Source organism: Bubalus kerabau, chromosome 9, assembly GCF_029407905.1.
Source record: "Bubalus kerabau isolate K-KA32 ecotype Philippines breed swamp buffalo chromosome 9, PCC_UOA_SB_1v2, whole genome shotgun sequence".
Classification (NCBI taxonomy): Eukaryota; Metazoa; Chordata; class Mammalia; order Artiodactyla; family Bovidae; genus Bubalus; species Bubalus kerabau.
Window position 1 is genome coordinate 70656352 of NC_073632.1, and position 18763 is coordinate 70675114.

An 18763-nucleotide genomic window follows, 5' to 3' on the forward strand; every position below is an offset into this window, starting at 1 on the left:
TCCAGCATGTCTCCATCACAAAGGATAGAAATAATTTTCAAAGCAAAAGAAATTGTTAAAAATACAGTATTTGATGGGTAGGGAGAGGGAGTGACATACTCAGTAATGATTGTATTCTCTCAATTCTCTGAACTTTTTTTTTTTAATTTTGGTAACTCCACACAGCATGAGGGATCTTAGCTCCCTGACCAAGGATTGAACATTCTTTGGCATTGCCTTTCTTATGGATTGAAATGAAAACTGACCTTTTCCCGTTCTGTGGCCACTGCTGCATTTTCCAAATGTTGTCATATTGAGTGCAGCACTTTCACAGCATCATCTTTCAGGATTTGAAATAGCTCAGCTGAAATTCCGTCACCTCCACTAGCTTTGTTTGAAGTGATGCTTCCTAAGGCCCACTTGACTTTGCATTCCAGGACGTCTGGCTCTAGGTGAGTGATCACACCATCGTGGTTATCTGGGTTGTGAAGATCTTTTTTGTATAGTACTTCTGTGTATTCTTGCCATCTTTTCTTATTATCTTCTGCTTCTGTTAGGTCCATACCATTTCTGTCCTTTATTGTGCCCATCTTTGCATGAAATGTTCCCTTGGTATCTCTAATTTTCTTGAAGAGATCTCTAGTCTTTCTCAATCTATTATTTTCCTCTATTTCTTTATATTGATCACTGAGAAGGCTTTCTTATCTCTCCCTGCTATTCTTTGGAATTCTGCATTCGAATGAGTATATCTTTCCTTTACTCCTTTGCCTTTAGCTTCTCTTCTTTCCTCATGTATTAGTAAGGCCTCCTCAGACAACCATTTTGCCTTTTTGCATGTCTTTTTCTTGGGGATGGTTTTGATCATTGCCTCCTGTACAGTGTCATGAACCTCTGTTCATAGTTCTTCAGGCACTCTATCAGATCTAATCCCTTGAATCTATTTGTCACTTCCACTGTATAATCATAAGGGATTTGATTTAGGTCATACCTGAATGACCTAGTGGTTTTCCCTACTTTCTTCAATTTAAGTCTGAATTTTGCAGTAAGGAGTTCATGATCTGAGCCACAGTCAGCTCCTGGTCTTGTTTTTGTTAACTGTATAGAGCTTCTCCATCTTTGGCTGCAAAGAATATAATCAATCTGATTTCAGTATTGACCACCTGGTGATGTCCATGTGTAGAGTCATCTCGTGTTGTTGTAAAAGAGTGTTTGCTATGACCCATGCATTCTCTTGGCAAAACTCTGTTAGCCTTTGCCCTGCTTCTTTTTGTATTCCAAGGCCAAACCTGCCTGTTATTCCAGGTATCTCTGGACTTCCTACTTTTGCATTCCAGTCCCCTATGAAGAAAGGGACATCTTTTTTTGGTGTTAGTTCTAGAAGGTCTTATAAATCATCATAGTACTGTTTAACTTCAGCTTCTTTGGCATTAGTGGTTGGAGCATAGACTTGGATTACTGTGATATTGAATGGTTTGTCTTGGAAATGAACAGAGATCATTCAATCATTTTTGATTCTTGCCCACAATAGTAGATATAATGGTCATCTGAATTAAATTTGCCCATTCCAGTCCAATTTAGTTCACTGATTCCTAAAATGTCAATGTTCACTCTTGCCATCTCCTGTTTGACCACTTCCAATTTACCTTGATTCATGAACCTAACATCCATATTCCTATGCAATATTGTTCTTTACAGCATCTGACTTTACTTCCATCACCAGTCACATCAACAACTGGGCATTGTTTTTGCTTTGGCTCCATCTCTTCATCTTTCTGGAGTTATTTCTCCACTCTTCTCCAGTAGCATATTAGGCATCTACTGACCTGGAGAGTTCATCTTTCAGTGTCCTATCTTTTTGCCTTTTCATACTGTTCATGGGGTTCTCAAGGAAAGAGTACTGAAGTGGTTTGTCATTCCCTTCTCCAGTGGACCACATTTTGTCAGAACTCTTCACCATGACCCATCTGTCTTGGGTGGCCCTACATGGCATAGCTCATACTTTCATTGAGTTAGACAAGGCTGTGGTCCATGTGACCAGATTGGTTAATTTTCTGTGACTGTGGTTTTCATTCTGTCTTCCCTGTGATGAATAAGGATAAGAAGCTTATGGAAGCTTCCTTTTGGAAGAGACTGACTGTGGGGGAAACTGGGTCTTGTTCTGATGGGCAGGGCCATACTCAGTAAATCTTTAATCGAATTTTCTGTCGATGGGTGGGGCTGTGTTCCCTCCCTGTTATTTGGCCTGAGGCCAAACTGTCGACCCATGCCTCCACCAGAAACTCCTGGATACTCACAGGCAAAACTGACTCAGTCTATTTTGGGGACACTGCTCCTTTCTCCTGGCTCCTGGTGCACAGATGGTTTTGTTTGTGCCCTCCAAGAGTTTGTTTCCCCAGTCCTGTGGAAGTTCTGTAATCAAATCCCACTGGCCTCCAATGTCAAATTCCCTTGGGGTTCTCAGTCCCTTTGCTGGATCCCCAGGTTGGGAAATCTGTTATGGGTCCTACAACTTTCTTAACAGTGTGAGAATGTCTTTGGTATAATTGCTATGCAGTTTGTGGGTCATCTGCTGGGTGACTCTATGGTGGGTAATGCTGTGTGACCCAGGTCTGCTGCAGCCAGAGCCCCTGCTCTCTGGCAGGCTACTACTGACTCATGTCTCTGCAGGAGACACTCAAACACTCAAAGGCACGTCTGGCTCAGTCCCTGTGGGGTCCCTGGGTCCTGGCGTGCACAAGGTTTTCTTTGAGCCACTGATTCTAAATGCAGTTTTGCCCCTCCTACTGTCTTGTTGGGGCTTCTTCTTTGCCCTTGGACATGGGATATCTTTCATTGGTGTGATCCAACATTTTCCTGTCAATGGTTGTTTAGCAGTAAGTTGCAATTTTGGAGTTCTTGAAGGAGAAGATGAGCTCATGACCTTCTACATTTATTTATTTAGAAAATATTTATTTATTTGGCTGCATCAGGTCTTAGTTGTTTCACTCGGGATCTTCAGTCTAGCATTGTGGCATGTGGAATCTCTGTTGTGGGACTTGGGATCTTTAGTGGTGGCCTGCTGGACTAAGCATTTGAACACTTAGTCATGGCATGTGGTATCTAGTTCCCTGACCAGGGATCAAACCCCATTTCCCTACTTTGGGAGCAAGGAGTCTTAGCCACTGGATCACCAGGGAATTCCCTTAGGCAGCACTTAGACTATGAACTTAGGCAGAATCCTTCCACCCTCCTGTTCAACTAGAGCTTGGGGGTTGGGGTGGTTGGGTATGTGGTGAAAGAGTGTCAGGATAATGTTTGTGACAAGGTTTCCTTGTGGCTCAGCTCGTGAATAATCCACCTGCAATTTGGGAGACCTGGGTTCGACCCCTGAGTTGGGAAGATCCGCTGGAGAAGAGAAAGGCCACCCACTCCAGTATTCTGGCCTGGAGAATTTCATGGACTGTATAGTCCATGGGGTCACAAAGAGTTGGACATGACTGAGCAACTTTCCCTTTCCCTCTTTCCCTTTGAATATACTTTCTGTTGAATTGTAGCCTAGATTTCACACCAGGACAGCCGCACTGCTGGCCCTCCTTATTGAGGGAATCATGGGGCATCTGTGACCCACCAAAGGCGTTATTCCAAGGACATGTCTTTTACTGAATGAAAGTGACTATGATTGCCTCCCACCAAGTTCTTCACTGTCTCTGAATCTGCACATGGCAATTGATACAGACACAGAGGGAAAAGACACAATTTTCTGAATGTAGCACCCTTACCTCTCCCAGCAAAATAGCCAAGCCCTTCAGGATGGGGAGGCTTTAAGCAAACCCACAACACATCTAATGTCTCCTAAGACTTCAACAGAATGAGGGTAGGAAGTTCCTTTGGGCTTCATTTTTCTGTCTCCTCATGCACTATAAATATAACTAAACCACTCTATCAATTCAATTGCTTCTTCTTTGATTTTTGCACAAAACCCAATTCTTTCATGAAGCCTTTCATTGATAGTCCACTACCAAAAGCTTTCTTAAACGAAAGTGGGAGGAGGTATGTGCAAAGCCAAAAAAAAAAAAGGAAAAATGTTAAGCAAATTACTTTTCACCTGTGAGATTTTCCTCTCTCTGCAGCATTATTTGCCTCCTCTATTGACATTTCAGGCTAGAGGAAGATTATGCATAATTGTAGCAGCAGTTTCTTTATCTCTCTGAGGATTCCAGTGACAGAGTCTGTTAGCCCGGGAAACAGGATGTTTGCATTATTGATTAGGCCATGCTGTTTTCACTGAAATAGCAGAGAATATTCTCAGGTGGTTAGCATGTGTCAAGTTGGCCTGCTTCTCGTCCATCACTTCTGGGGAGAGTTTGTTGCTGCTGCGTGTGTTAGACATCACGTCTCAGGTTGTTCTTTCAGACTGTCAGTCAATTACCTGCTGCTACTGATTAAAAACCTTATCTTAACTGAGAAACTGTCTGCTGCCAGCTTTTGAGTCTGTGACCACGGGGATAGTTGTTTGGTGCTTCGGGCTATCTTTATCGCAGGTGCCTGGTGCTTGGGGTTCCAGCTGTTGGTGGGAAGTGGAGGCTTGCAGAGCTGAACAAATGACTCTACCATTTTCAATTTAGTTGTGCTACAGGGACAGCTGAAGATGAAACCACATGGTATTACACCTTAACTACATGGCTGGTTTGCTAAACGGTGCTGCACAATCGTGGTTTGCAAGCTTTGGTACATAAAATGCAAATCTTTTGGCTCAGCTGACTGAGAATTTGATCCAGGAGGTCCCAGATGGATACAAGATAAAATACAAGAATCTGTATTTTAAGCAAACAGCCTGATCAATCTGATTGAGATGGAACAGGGTATAGACTACAAGAAACAGCTACACAACATTAAAGAGTCAAGTTAAGGTTAGGAGTTCTGTCTTCATAGCCTCATGACAAGTCAAAGAGAACATTGAGGGAAAAATCCCAATACTTTTAATTCATAGCAACCAGACTGTTAAAGATATGATTTATGTTTAATTTCTCTCTTTTTTTTTTCTTTTTTTTGAGTAAGTAAATTTATTATGGTAATCAGTATTTTAAAAAACTGAAGCATAGTGGATTTATCATGTTGTGTAGAAATAGACTCACAAAGGAAACAAACATGGTTACCACATAAGTGGCGGGGTGGTGGGGGATGGGTAGAGAGGTTATAAATTAGGAGTTTGGGATTAGCAGATACAAACTACTATACATAAAATAGATATACAAAATTAAAGATAAAATTAACAACTTGGGGAATATTTTTGAATAGGTAGTTACAGAAAAATAATCCATAAATTCTCTATAATTTATGCAATGATGTTTAGCCTTGCTCAAAATAATATAAATAAAAATTAGATACTCTTTTTCATCTATTTCACAGAAATTAACATATTTCATGACATCAACTTTGGGGTGGTGGTGGAGAAGAGCACTTGAGCAATCTCTAAATAAGTTTAAAACACTCAAATTCTTTGATCCAGCAATTACACTTCTCAGTGTATCCTAGAACTATAAATGTACATGTAACCAGAACAAGGATAATAAATATAGTACTGTTTGTAATAGTAAAAAACTTGGAAATAATCCAAATAATGCTTATTAGAGGGCTGGTTAAGTAATTCATGATTCATAATTCTTTGTACTATTTTTTTTTCTGACCAAGCCACTTGCAGATCTTATTTCCCCAATCAGGGATTGAAACCAGGCGCTCAGCAGTGAAAGCACAGAGTCTTAATAGCTAGACCACAAGGAATTTCCTACTGGGTAATATTTTAAAAAGTATGTTTAGATTTGTGTGGTTGGATATGGAAAAAAAAACACCAAAATACATTGCTAGATGTAAAAAGAGAAGGTAAGACATTCAACAATATGTTTATTATTTTTCTATTTGTATACAGCAACCCCCCCATAAAAGTGCTTATGTACTCAGAAAATTTCTGGAAACATTAAGAAATTGTTCAAAGTGAATACTTTTGGGAATGGGAGTGTGTTAAGAGGAAGGCTTATTTTTCCTCATAAATACTCTTGTGTGGCTTGAAAATTTAAAATCATGTAATGCATCTTTGGAATCACTGAAGCAAAAGCTACTTGAAAAAGCAAGAATTTTACATATCTCAGTTGTTCTGATTGAGGCAATATGTTTGTGATATTCATACTTTGCTATTAGAAAGATTAAATTATGTTTTATAAAACAAATCAACTGAGTATATGAAACATTTACAAAGGTAGTTAATTCTGAAAAAAAAAATAGAGTACATGACAAAATGTTGTTAGGAAAAATCCATGCATTTTAGCATAGCCTGTACGTACTTCACTGAGTCACATAGTTGTGGTTGTTCTGTTGCTCAATTGCATCCAACTCTGTGACCCCATGGACTGCAGCACACCAGACTTCCCCGTCCTTCACCATCTCTGGGAGCTCGCTCAAACTTATGTCCATTGAGTTAGTGATGTCATCCAACCATCTCATCCTCTGTCATCCCCTTCTCCTCCTGCCTTCAATTTTTCCCAGCATCAGGGTCTTTTCTAATAAGTCTGCTCTTCACATCAGGTGGCCCAGGTATTGGAGCTTCAGCATCAGTCCTTCCAATGAATATTCAGGATTGATTTCCTTTAGGATTGACTGGTTTGATCTCCTTGCAGTCACTGTGTCATACTGCTATGAAAAGATGTTCCTGACGCCTGCTCTGTACTATGACATGCTTTTAGGACTTTGCCTAGCAAGGATGGATATTTTCCTTGTCATCTGGAACCAGTTAAGTTAGGGGGTCCCTAGAGAAAAAGAACCAGGAATGGCTTTCTAGATATAAGAGAAGTGATTTTTCACCTAAGCCATTTTGTGATCTAAAGCTGGCCACAAGCTTGCCCTTAAACAGGACTCAGTAATTTATAACCTTAAAAAAATTTTTTTGGTGGCTACACTGGGTCTTTGTTGTGGCATATGGGCTTTTTCTAGTTGTGGAGCTGAGGCTTAGTTGCCCTTCAAAGTGTAGAATCTTCCCAGACCAGCAATAGAACCCATGTCCCCTGGATTGGAAAGCAGATTCTTAGCCATGGGACCACCAGAGAAGTCTCACTTTTTAAAATACTTTTATTAAAAAATGTTTTTTTCTATTCTTTTTCAAATTCTTTTCTCATATAGGTCATTAAGTAATTAATGATCTTAAGGGAACAAAGGAATGCAGGAACAGAGAAAAGGCAAGCAACAGTGCAGTGATAAAGCAGAGTTCTTTCGCAAGGGATGTATACATAATACATAATAATACATACAGTATCTTTGAGTTCTGCAGGAACCAAGGCCCCCACCCACGTGGAGGATGGAATGATTACATTGACTCTCCTCAGTTCAGTTCAATCGCTCAGTCGTGTCTGACTCTTTGAGACCCCATGGACTGCAGCACGCCAGGCCTCCCTGTCCATCACCAACTCCTGGAGTTCACTCAAACTCACGTCCATTGAGTCGGTGATACCATCCAACCATCTCATTCTCTGTCATCCCCTTTTCTTCCCAACTTCAATCTTTCCCAGCATCAGGGTCTTTTCAAATGAGACAGCTCTTCACATTAAGTGGCCAAAGTATTGGAGCTTCAGCTTCAACATCCATCCTTCCAACGAATATTCAGGACTGATTTCCTTTGGGATGAACTGGTTGGATCTCCTTGTTGTCCAAGGGACTCTCAAGAGTCTTCTCCAACACCACAGTTCAAAAGCATCAATTCTTCAGTGCTCAGCCTTCTTTATAGTCCACCTCTCACATCCATACATGACTACTGGAAAAACCATAGCTTTGACTAGACAGACCTTTGCTGGTAATGTAATGTCTCAGTTTTTTAATATGCTGTCTAGGTTGGTCATAACTTTTCTTCCAAAGAGCAAGAGTCTTTTAATTTCATGGCTGTGGTCACCATCTACAGTGATTTTGGAGCCCCCCCCCCAAAATAAAGTCTCTATTTCCATTGTTTCCCCATCTATTTGCCATGAAGTGATGGGACCAGAGGCCATGATCTTAGTTTTCTGAATGCTGAGTTTTAAGCCAACTTTTTCACTCTCCTCTTTCACTTTCATCAAGAGATTCTTTTCTTTAGTTCTTCTTTGCTTTCTGCCATAAGGCTGGTGTCATCTGCGTATCTGAGGTTATTGATATTTCTCCCTGCAGTCTTGATTCTAGCTTGTGCTTTATCCAGCCCGGCATTTCTCATGAGGTACTCTGCATAAACATTAAATAAGCAGGGTGACAATATACAGCCTTGAGGTACTCCTTTCCCGATTTGGAACCAGTCCGTTGTTCCATGTCCATTTCTAGCTGTTGCTTCCTGACCTGCATACCTGTTGACCCTCCTGACTTCAATCAACTAAAGCTAGGACTCTGTCGACCTCTGCCCCAATTCTATGCTGAGTTCAAGCTCCTGCATGAATAAGCACATACCCTTAACTTAAAACTTCCCCAATTTTGCCTTTTGGGGAGATACTGCTTTGGGAAAGATCTGTGTGTTCTCCTTACTTGCTGCAAGTAATAATAAATACTTCCTTCTCCTGATCTTCGGTTTGGTTGCGTCTAGTGGCTTGACATCCACCAAGAGGCAAATCCAGTTTTCAGGTTAACAGTCCTAGTGTCTTTAGCCAGTCTACCTCTTTGTAATGGGCACTGCGGATTTTAGCAATGGAAATGATGTCTGGTGTTAGGGACTGTGTCCCACTTTTTGCGACTTCATGGACTGTAGCCCGCCAGGCTTCTGTCCACGGAATTCTCCAGGCAAGAATATTGCAGTGCATTTCTATTTCCTTTTCCAGGGGATCTTCCTAAGCCAGGGATCGAACCCAGGTCTCCTGCATTGCAGGTGGATTTTTTACTGCCTGAGCCACCAAAGAAGTCCCTTAGCAACTGAAAGACAACAGTAGATGAATGAGAGGTCTGGCCATCTCACCCACCAGCCCTACAAGTTACCCAAGTGAAAGTGAAGTCGCTCAGTCGTGTCCGACTTCTAGCGATCCTGTGGACTGCAGCTTACCAGGCCCCTCAGTCCATGGGATTTTCCAGGCAAGAGTACTGGAGTGGGTTGCCATGGCCTTCTCCAACAAGTTATCCAAAGAAGGGAGGAAATAAAGCTGCCAAGTATGGGATAGTCCTGTCAATAATATGTGGAAGCAACTACATAAAATTGTTTGACTTTAAAATGTTTTTGTTAATAGTACTTCACCCAATTATAAATAAAAATTGTATTTTCCCAGTTATTTAAAATTTAATTTCCCCAATTATAATTAAAAGTAATATGTGTTCTATACTTTAAAAAGTATAGAAAAGTATAATTTATACTATATTAACAGAAAGATGTTTCTCTAAACTCTGAGGACAAAGGCAGAGTTTCCTTCAATTTTATATTCTGTTCATTGTTTTAAGAGAATTTGGATGGGGATGGGAAGTTAATGTATTTACTCATGTATACATAGGCTATGTGTAGAAACATATATAAAGAATTGGAAACATTGTTACAGAGTAGAGAAACTGGGATCTGGGGTCAGGGAGTGGTCACATGTAGAAGGAATTGTTTTATTTTTTTTTAACTTATTTATTTTTAACTGGAGGATAATTACTTTAAAATATTGTGTTGGCTTCTGCCATACATCAACATGAATCAGCCATAGGTATATATATGTCCTTTCCCGCTTGTACCTACAGCCCACCTCCCAGAAGGGATTATTTTTGACAACTCTTTTGTATAGTTTATTTTGCCACATCATGTTAAAAAACTGTAAACTCTAAAAACACTATAAAATGTTCATATGAATCCCCTAATATTCTTAATTCTTACATAGAAACATGTGAAATAAAAATGGAATCCATAACCAATCATAAACCAAATGAAAATACTTTAATAAGATCACACAAGAAACATAAATTCTACTTAATTTTCCAGATACAAAAGAAAGAAGTTTTGAAAGAAGGTGCAAATGGAGGGGAGAGACTAAGATAACGGAGAGTGAAATGACTGAATGATTGTAAGGGAGGGAGGGAAAAGGAAGTTTTCCATAAGACATGAAAGGCTTTCTTCTCCTAAAGCTATAAAGGTTCTAGACTTCCAAAATAAGCCTTCTACTTTGAAAATACACTGCCAACCCTTTGGGGTTTAAATGGCAGAAATTCACAAAGAATGGTGATACCAGTCATTACCAGGAAAAGGAGAACAGGGGATTTACCTGGTGGTCCAGTGGCTAAGACTCTGCACTTCCAGTGCAGGAGACCAGGTCTAATCCCTGGTCAGGGCACTAGATCCCTTGTTCTGCTAAAGCTCCTGCACATCCCACAACTGTGACCCAGCCCAGCCAAAAAATATATATCTTTTAAAGGTGAATGGATACAGTAGATACTGGAAGAAACTATGGAAGGAGAATATGGAAATCTGAAAAAGGTGGAAGAACTGAAAGTGAAGGAGGAAACAGGCAGAACAGGCTCCATCTTGAAAGCAGAACTCCATCTTGGGCGGGACTGTGAACTTTGAGCTACATGCCCAGTATCTATGGAAAAGACAAACCAACTGGAAAACCAGATGCATGGAAGAACCCCACGCTTGTACCTAGACTCTCCATCGCCTAAAAGAATACCCTAATTATCTGTGTAACTGAATAGAATCATAAATTCTATTATGCTTATTGGGGTATGACCACAGGCCTACTGATAATTGTCCACTGTTAACTACCTAGGCTTAAGGCATATGAATCACGGGTTAACTTTGTATCTTTCTTTTCCATTGTTCAGACTAGTTTCAGGGAATTTGGGGAGGTGGGTTTGGGCACGTACATTTAGGGTATATAAGGTTTTCACAGAAACTGGTCGGGGTCCTTGGCTTAGAGGAGACTCTGCCTTGGGCCCACAGGAGTAATAAACTTCACTCTACTATCTGCATCGTCCTTCTGAGTGAGTTTGTTTCCCGGAATGCATGGCTACAACAAACAAATCAACTTATTGGAGATAATAAGTCACAGAACAACTTTGTTTTCTTTGGTCCATTTCTTCATGTTAAATGAGAATTGCTTTTTGTGTTTACAGGGATCTTCCCCCTGGGGAAGTATTTGGTAGTTTGTGTCTAAGTTCTTACAGAAGTGGCACTAAGCAGAGTAGACGGAGGCAGGAAGGTTTTTTAGGATCACAACCCTAAAGGCAGGATAGAAGCAGCCCTAAAAGGAGCCTGAGGCTCTTGGTGAATTTTGGGAATACAATGTACTGGGAATCTTGGAGCAAAATGTTCCACAGTTGGCAAGCTGTGAAATGTAAGTATTTTTCTGTTTGGAAGAAACTGAGCTTTTCAAAAGTAAAGTAAGGGGGAAAAGGCACAAATATTGAGAACCAATCAGTCCTTCTCAGCATTACCTTATACCTTCTCCATGCATCCTTATTAAAACCTGATGCACATTTAATTTTAGAAGAGTCTAAATAAGTGTATGTTTTCTTTTTCTGTTTTCTACTGGGATAATGTTGTAAGGCTAGAAATGCTCTGTATCTAGAATCTGAATTTTACAGCTCTGCTTTTTTAAGTAAACATCAGGTACTTAGCTAATTAAATGTAATACTTGTAAAGATCTTGTTTATAGGAAAGTGTCAACTTTCAGGATGTTGTGTATAAGTCTTGAAAAAATTACATAGAAAATAACAGAGTACTCTTGTTTCATAGGCTGACCTTGCAGTCAACACCATCTGAAAATGGCTCAAAACAAAAAATAATCTAAGGGCTGAAACAAGATAAGATAAAATTGATGTCATGGTAATTATGTGAAGTACCATTCAATCATTGGGTGGAATTTACTGTTGATCCCTGGACTTAGATGTAGGTGGGAACATGCAGCTTTTATGACTCTGCTGGTATATAAGACAGGTGAGGACTTTATTAAAAGCAGTTGCTGAGAAATCACAAGACAAAGCTAAAATTCTTCTTCAGATCCACAGTCAACTGCCCTGACTACATTCTGCAAAAATCCAGAGGACGGTAATATGAATGAAATAATTTGGGGGATTTTAATTGAGGGGTAAAATATTTGAGGATACAAGGGAGCTGGTTGTGCATAAACCCTAGTAAGAAGAGAGACAGGCATTTATGCATTCTCCTTTCAGCACTCATGATTGAATTGGGAGGAAGTCTGCAAAATTGTGGTCTGTGATCACAGGCTAAGATGTTATCTAACTGAAGCCAGAAACCAACTGTCTCCTGCTGTGATGTCTGAGTGCCTGTCAGTAACTAAAAATTTTTCTCAAGAAATATTGGATGTCATTTGAAAGGCATCTGTTTCAGTGGCTTCCAGGGGTCAGGTAGAGGGAGAGTAGACCTTATGTAAGTTGTTGATACTGTTTCGTCGTCAGTTTTTAAATGACACATAACTATATTCAAGCTGGTCAGTGGTAAAGCAGCTCACCTGTTCAGCTGAATGACCATGGCTTTGCCTATCTTTTCAAATAGATGTTCTTGGGTAGACTTGAATTGTAACACTGAAATCTCTTGAACAACATTGTTTCCTTTTTCTTCTTTCATAGAATGCCAGGAAAATAAGTGCAGTAGTATTTCCCACTGTTACTGATGGACCTTGCAATTCAACATCACTTGGCTAATTTGAATTTGTTTGTTCTGCTGAGAGTTTCCAGAAATGTTTGCTAAAAGTTATATTTGCATCAGTGCTACTTAGAATGGCAGCTGGCTAGGAAATTAAGACTAGAAAATAAAAGTGCTCCCCCCTACACTTATTTTTTTTGAGAAACAGGATTTGGGCAAATGGAAGAATTATGAGCTGACACTACATGGGTCTCTCAGGAATACAGAAGCTCCGTGTCACTTTCATGGGAACTTTCTTTTCCTAAGTTCTACTACCCTCTCTCCATCCAAAAAGAAGATATTTTATATTAGAATGGAGGAATATTTTTAAGTTTCTGAAAATGTCTTTTAAATAATTACTTGACTTAACACCAATTCAATTACTCAAAATTTTGGTTATCCAATATTTTGATTCTAATACTTAGCTATAGTCTTGAGTTATTTTTAAGTGATAAGAGCAATCACCATTTATGAAAAGTTTATGTGTCTTCATTTTAACTTTGACTTTGGTTTAAGTTTCTTTTTCCCCTTTTCTTTCTTTTTCTGCAGTAATAGAGTTGTTGAAATTTTGAGTCATATTTCTCACCATTTCTTGCTGAAAATAGTAGCATGTGAACAGTGTTAGAAAAGCAATTTATTATGTTCCAGAACAAATTCTCAGTTTTATTGTATATTTCTCAAATTTACATTAAAACTCAAAGTAAGAGCCAGGAGACAAAATAGTAAAATTAGAAGGTAATGTGCATTTTGTTAAAAAATAGAGCAAGATATTCTGCTTTTACAAAGAGAAAATGTACAGGAATCAATTCATATTTCCATTGAGAACAGCATGACCTATAGCACCAAACTTCCATTTTTATAGATTGTGAATCCCAGAGTAGCTTACTATCAACTTATGATCCTTGCAAATTCTGGTTTTGGTATGTAACATTTTAGCATTACCCATTGTTGTGGTTGCTCAGTTGATAAATTGTGTCTGACTCTTGGCAACCTCATGGACTGCAGCACAACAGGCTTCCCTGTCCTTCACGATCTCCTGAAGTAGGCTCAAACTCATGTTCACTGAGGCAGTGGTACCATCAAACCATCTCATTCTCTGTTGCCCCATTCTCCTCTTGCCCTCAGTCTTTCTTAGCATCAGGGTCCTTTTCTGATGAGTCAGCTCTTTGCATCAGGTGGCCAAAGTATTGGAACTTCAGCTTCAGCATCAGTCTTTCCAATGAATATTCAGGGTTGATTTCCTTTAGGACTGACTGGTTTGATCTCCTTGCTGTCCAGGATACCCTCAAGAGTCTTCTCCAGCACCACAGTTTGAAAGCATCAGTTCTTTGGCATTCACGTTCTATATGGTCCAGCTCTCTCATCTGTATGTGACTACCAGAAAGACCATAGCGTTGACTATACTCATTGTAATATTGTAGAAAAGAATCCAGTAATTTCTTGATTCATCAGACTCAGAGATAACGTTATAGAAATGCTCTAGCATTCTTTGTTCACTGGGGTCTGCGAAAGAGAGAGAGAGAGCGATCGAGAGTGCACTGAGGCTAGAGTGGGAGCTGAATCAAGGGCAGTGTTATGAATTGAATTTGAAAAGACAACAGCATGATCCATGCTCAAATCAATGCTCTAAAGAGTTTGGATTAACTGTGTGCTTCTAGGCAGATGAAGGGCACTATCTTAGGATTAGTTCACTTTCCAGATGATTTTGGCAAATCCTTTTACTTTTCTGAAATAGGTGCCATAATGCTTTCCCTATAGAACTGTAGAGAGAATGGATATAAAACCTCGTGCTTGGGACTTCCCTGGTGATCCAGTGATTAAGACTTGACCTTCCGATGCAGGGGGTGAGTTTGGTCCCTGGTCGGGAAGCTAAGATCCCACACGCCTCGAGGCCAAAAAAACAAAAAACGTAAAACAGGAGCACTATTGTAACAAGTTCATCAAAAAAAAATTTTTTTTAAAGCTAATGATTGTCCACTTTTCCCACTCTCATTAATCAGACACTAGTTCTCATAACTTGATCAGATATAAATTATCTCTTTATCTGAATGAAATCCCTTTCTTAAGGTTGTTCTGAAGAAGGTGAAGTCAGAAACATACGCAAAATAAAAAACTACACAAGCAAATGATCTTTAAGCTGGCACAACATAATGTTGCTCTCAATGAAAAGACGTCAGTATTTTATTTATGTGTATGGTTGTGCTAGTGGTAAGTAATCCGCCTGCCTATGCAGGAGACATAAGAGACACGGGTTCGATCCCTGGATAGGGAAGATCCCCTGGAGGAGGAAATGGCAACCCATTCCAGTATTGTTGCCTGGAGAATCCCCATGGATAGAAGGGCCTGGCGGGCTACAGTCTGTAGGGTTGCCAAAAGTCGGACACGAATGAAGCAACTTAGCAATTGTAGCATATCACCTGAGAAAACCATTTAAGAAGTTCATTGTGAAATATAAAGATTTGAAGGCAGTTTAGGAATATGGGATTCAGAGCTTGTAAAGAGTTGTAAAGAGACCTTCTAAAATCTTAGCTCTGTGAGTGATGAATTTTATAAACTTGCCTGGGTTACTTCACTTATGGAATTTCTTTATCTGCCAAAATGAGAGGAATACCTCACAGTGTCACCATGAGTATTAAATATATTTGTGTGTTCAAGGTGCTCAAAAGAATACCTAGCACACACAAATACTCAATTAACGGTAGGCTTTCTTTGTAAAGTGGAAGTTATTACTGAATTCAGTATGACAGATATTGTGTACAATTCTAAATCCAAGTTTTCACACTTTTCTCCCTAATAGATTAACTGAATGTGTGTTATATAAATTACACCTCACAGAGGAAAAGTACCAGAAGAAAAAGGAGAGACAAGACTGGGGTCCCATATCTCAGACCTTGGAGGAGAGGTTTTTGTTATAAGAGAGAGCAGTTGTTCTGGTTATGTATTACTGTGCATCACAGTACTTAAAAACTTAGTGGGTAAAACAGAAAGTTATTATTATCTCTCAGGGTTCTGCAGGATTGGGCTCAGTTGGGCAGTTTTTATTTAAGTGTCTGTTGAATTTGTTACAATATCGTTTCTGTTTTATGTTTTGGTTTTTTGGCTGCGAGGCAGTTAGGATCTTAGCTCCCCGACCAGGGATCCACCCTGCAGCCCCTGAACTGGAAGGTGAAGTCTTAACCACCAGACCATCAGGGAAGTCCTTGGGCAGTTCTTAACTTTCGTTTCTCATGCATTTGTGATCCGACAGTGACTGGGGCTGGAGTCATCTAAAGGATTGACTGGGCTGGTCATCCAGAGGGCTTCTTTACTCATCACTTTTTGGCCTCTTTCTTTCTCTCCATGTAGCATCTCATTCTCCAGGGCTGGTCCGCGTGGCTCATAGCCTTCTCACAGTGTGGTGGTCTCAGAGCAGTAGCACTTCTTACACGGCAGCTGGCTTCTAAGACCCAGGAAGCAGGAACTGCCAGGTCAGTGCAGGGCTACTCCCAGGACTGGCCCAGTGTTGTACTGGTGTAAGGGGCTCTCTCACAGCTGCCTGATTCTCTCGGTGTCAGTAGTCACAGAGCCCACCTAGAGCAGTGGGATACAAAGACAGACACACCACTTTTTGATGTGAAAGTAGCAAGGTCATACTGCAGAGTGAATGTAGACCGAGAAATATTTTTGTGTCCATATCTTGGGAAGTACACTTGCCATAGCAGGGGAAACTTAGGGGCAATAAATGATAAGGGAACTGCTTTTTGCAGTTCTGTTCTGTTTTTATCATAGAAAAATAATGCTTATAAAGTAAGGTGCTGAAATCTACAATCTCAGGTCCATATCACAGTTGAGAAACTTTAGGGCAATGTTTGTATAACTTAGTGCTTTTAAATGGAAATCATAGTTGGTATGCCAAATGCATGAAAATAGCTCAAATAAACATTAAAAATGTTTTCACAAATTTTAAAAGTTACAAGGAAGATTCTTATATTGCTACAATAGTGCTCGGTGTAAAACTGTTCTGGCTTCTGGATGTTTTACCTTTCTGTGTGATAAGTTGACACTATTCAATATTTTGTTCCTGATAGCATTTTTAACTGCAATAATGTTGAATTTAAAAAAAAATGAGTATTTTTAAACAACAAATATTTGAATTTCTCATTTAAAACAGTATTTTTATGATGCATAGAATTTGTCCTATCTAAGTTTCTTGCGATTTAGTTTGTAGAAAAGTTAAAAAATGCTTATGTGCTAGAAAAGCCAGAAGGGTAATGGTAGAGCTAAGATTTTAATTACATAATTATGACAACAGTCTAAAGTGCCTTAATATAACAATTAAAGTAGAACGTGTACATCTTATTTTAGACCCCTTAAATTTAGTCAGTTAAGAAAAGAAGCTTCTCACATACAGATGGCCAACAAACACATGAAAAGATGCTCAACATTGCTCGTTATTAGAGAAATGCAAATCAGATCTACAATGAAGTATCACCTCACACCAGTCAGAATGGCCATATGTATACACATTACTGTATGTAGCATAGATGGCAAGTGGGAATTTACTGTGTGACACAGCTCAACTCAGTGCTCTGTGACCACCTAGAGGGGTGGGATGAGGTGGCAGATGGGAGGGGGCTTCAGGACTGAGGGGATAAAAGATAAGGAGAGTATAATACAAAAAATAAAGAAAAGAAGCTTCTCAAAATATGACTGTTACAAGAATGATCATAAAGGAATTGAAATTTTTATAATTCTATGAGCATTTCAATTCCCTTCTAAATACTGCCTGTTCTTTTCCTTTTTTTAAAAAAATATTTAAAGGCCATCTTTTGTTCTCCTTGTTTTTATGGAAACCCCTGTTTTTTTTTTGTTTGTTTTGGTTTATTTTGTTTGCAAAGTATAGTTGTACAAGTTGTACTTTATATGTCTCTTGTCTCTGAGACCTCCCCTTTTTTTTCGCTCTTTCTCTTCATTTCATGTGGAAAATAAGTTGAGTCCCTTTTAGAATTTTGCAAAGCCACAAAGCACTGTTAAGTAATTGATCAACAGAAATCCCATCCCAGATACGGTCGCAGAACTCTATGACTTCACTGACTTTCCTCTGGATGCTGGAGCAGTTTGTGACCATAGTATTTGCAACCCCTGTAATTAGACTGGGGAAATTATGAGGACTGCTGAATACATGAAGCTCCAGAACAAATGTCAAAATGGTAAAATATCTATTTACTACTTTCATGGCTTTTGTCCCCATGAAGCATGTGTTCTTTATTCTCATTAGCTTTTCACCTCTCCATTTTCCTGCCCCCAGCCTATCAAATGTTTCAACATCTACAAATGCTTTTACTGCAGCATTCACCACTCTAATTCATAGTTATTCACCTTTGTATCTGGGTCAGAGAGCAGGAAACTTACTCATATTTGTGTCACTCATACTTGGCCCAGTGCCTGGTATGTAGCAGGTACTTACTCAGTCTTTAAATCTTTCAAAGGTTCAACTTGGACCTTAAATCTTGTGTTTCACAATGTTGAACTGTCAAATCATCCAAAACTCAGATTTTCATATATTAGAGAAAATATTAATTATATCAAAGAATGGTTGAGGGGATTTGAGACAGATCTTAGGAGTATTAACCAGTTTCTCCTCATTCCATCCCCCCAACCTCTCAGCCATCCTTTGACCATCAGTGAATGCACTGCTGGGTCTCAAGGTCACTTTGGGGCCTAGGAGCAAGTTCAATGTCTACTTGGAGGATTTGGGGCTGGAGCGTGGGATCGTAGAATACACACACTGCTGGACCTGGGATTCAAAATATGTTACAAGAACAGGGTGAAAAACCACTTACTGAAACTAGAGCACATGAAGAAAGAAAATGAGTAGTCAAGGCTACTCCAGCTGAGTTTCCTGAGCACTGACCAAGCCATCCAGCAAGAGACAGTGGTGGTCAATTGATAAGAGGTAGAGGTGAGAATATTCAGGGATCCACTCCCTGGAAGTTGGTGGGATAAAGGATGAAGGATGCTGAACACTTACCCCTCCGACTGTCCACCTTCAGATCTTTCATCAAGGCTGAACTATTGTTATTCGCTGTTCCAGACACAGGTGGTGCTAGTGTTAAAGAACCCACCTGTCAATGCAGGAGACATAAAAGAAGCGGGTTTGATCCTTGCATCAGGAAGATTCCCCTGGAGGAGGGCATGGCAACCCACTGCAATATTCTTGCC

The 18763-nt window shown here is 39.7% G+C and overlaps 1 protein-coding gene across 1 annotated transcript in view; it reads left to right on the top strand.

Moving 5' to 3' along the window:
* The first annotated feature begins 318 nt into the window (after window positions 1-318).
* The window catches only part of CGA (glycoprotein hormones, alpha polypeptide), a 31531-nt gene continuing 13086 nt past the window's right edge, over window positions 319-18763 (top strand). The window contains exon 1 of the mRNA XM_055534664.1: window positions 319-431. Coding sequence (XP_055390639.1) covers window positions 382-431 — 50 coding nt within the window. The 5' untranslated portion in view covers window positions 319-381. The remainder of the gene's footprint in view (window positions 432-18763) is intronic.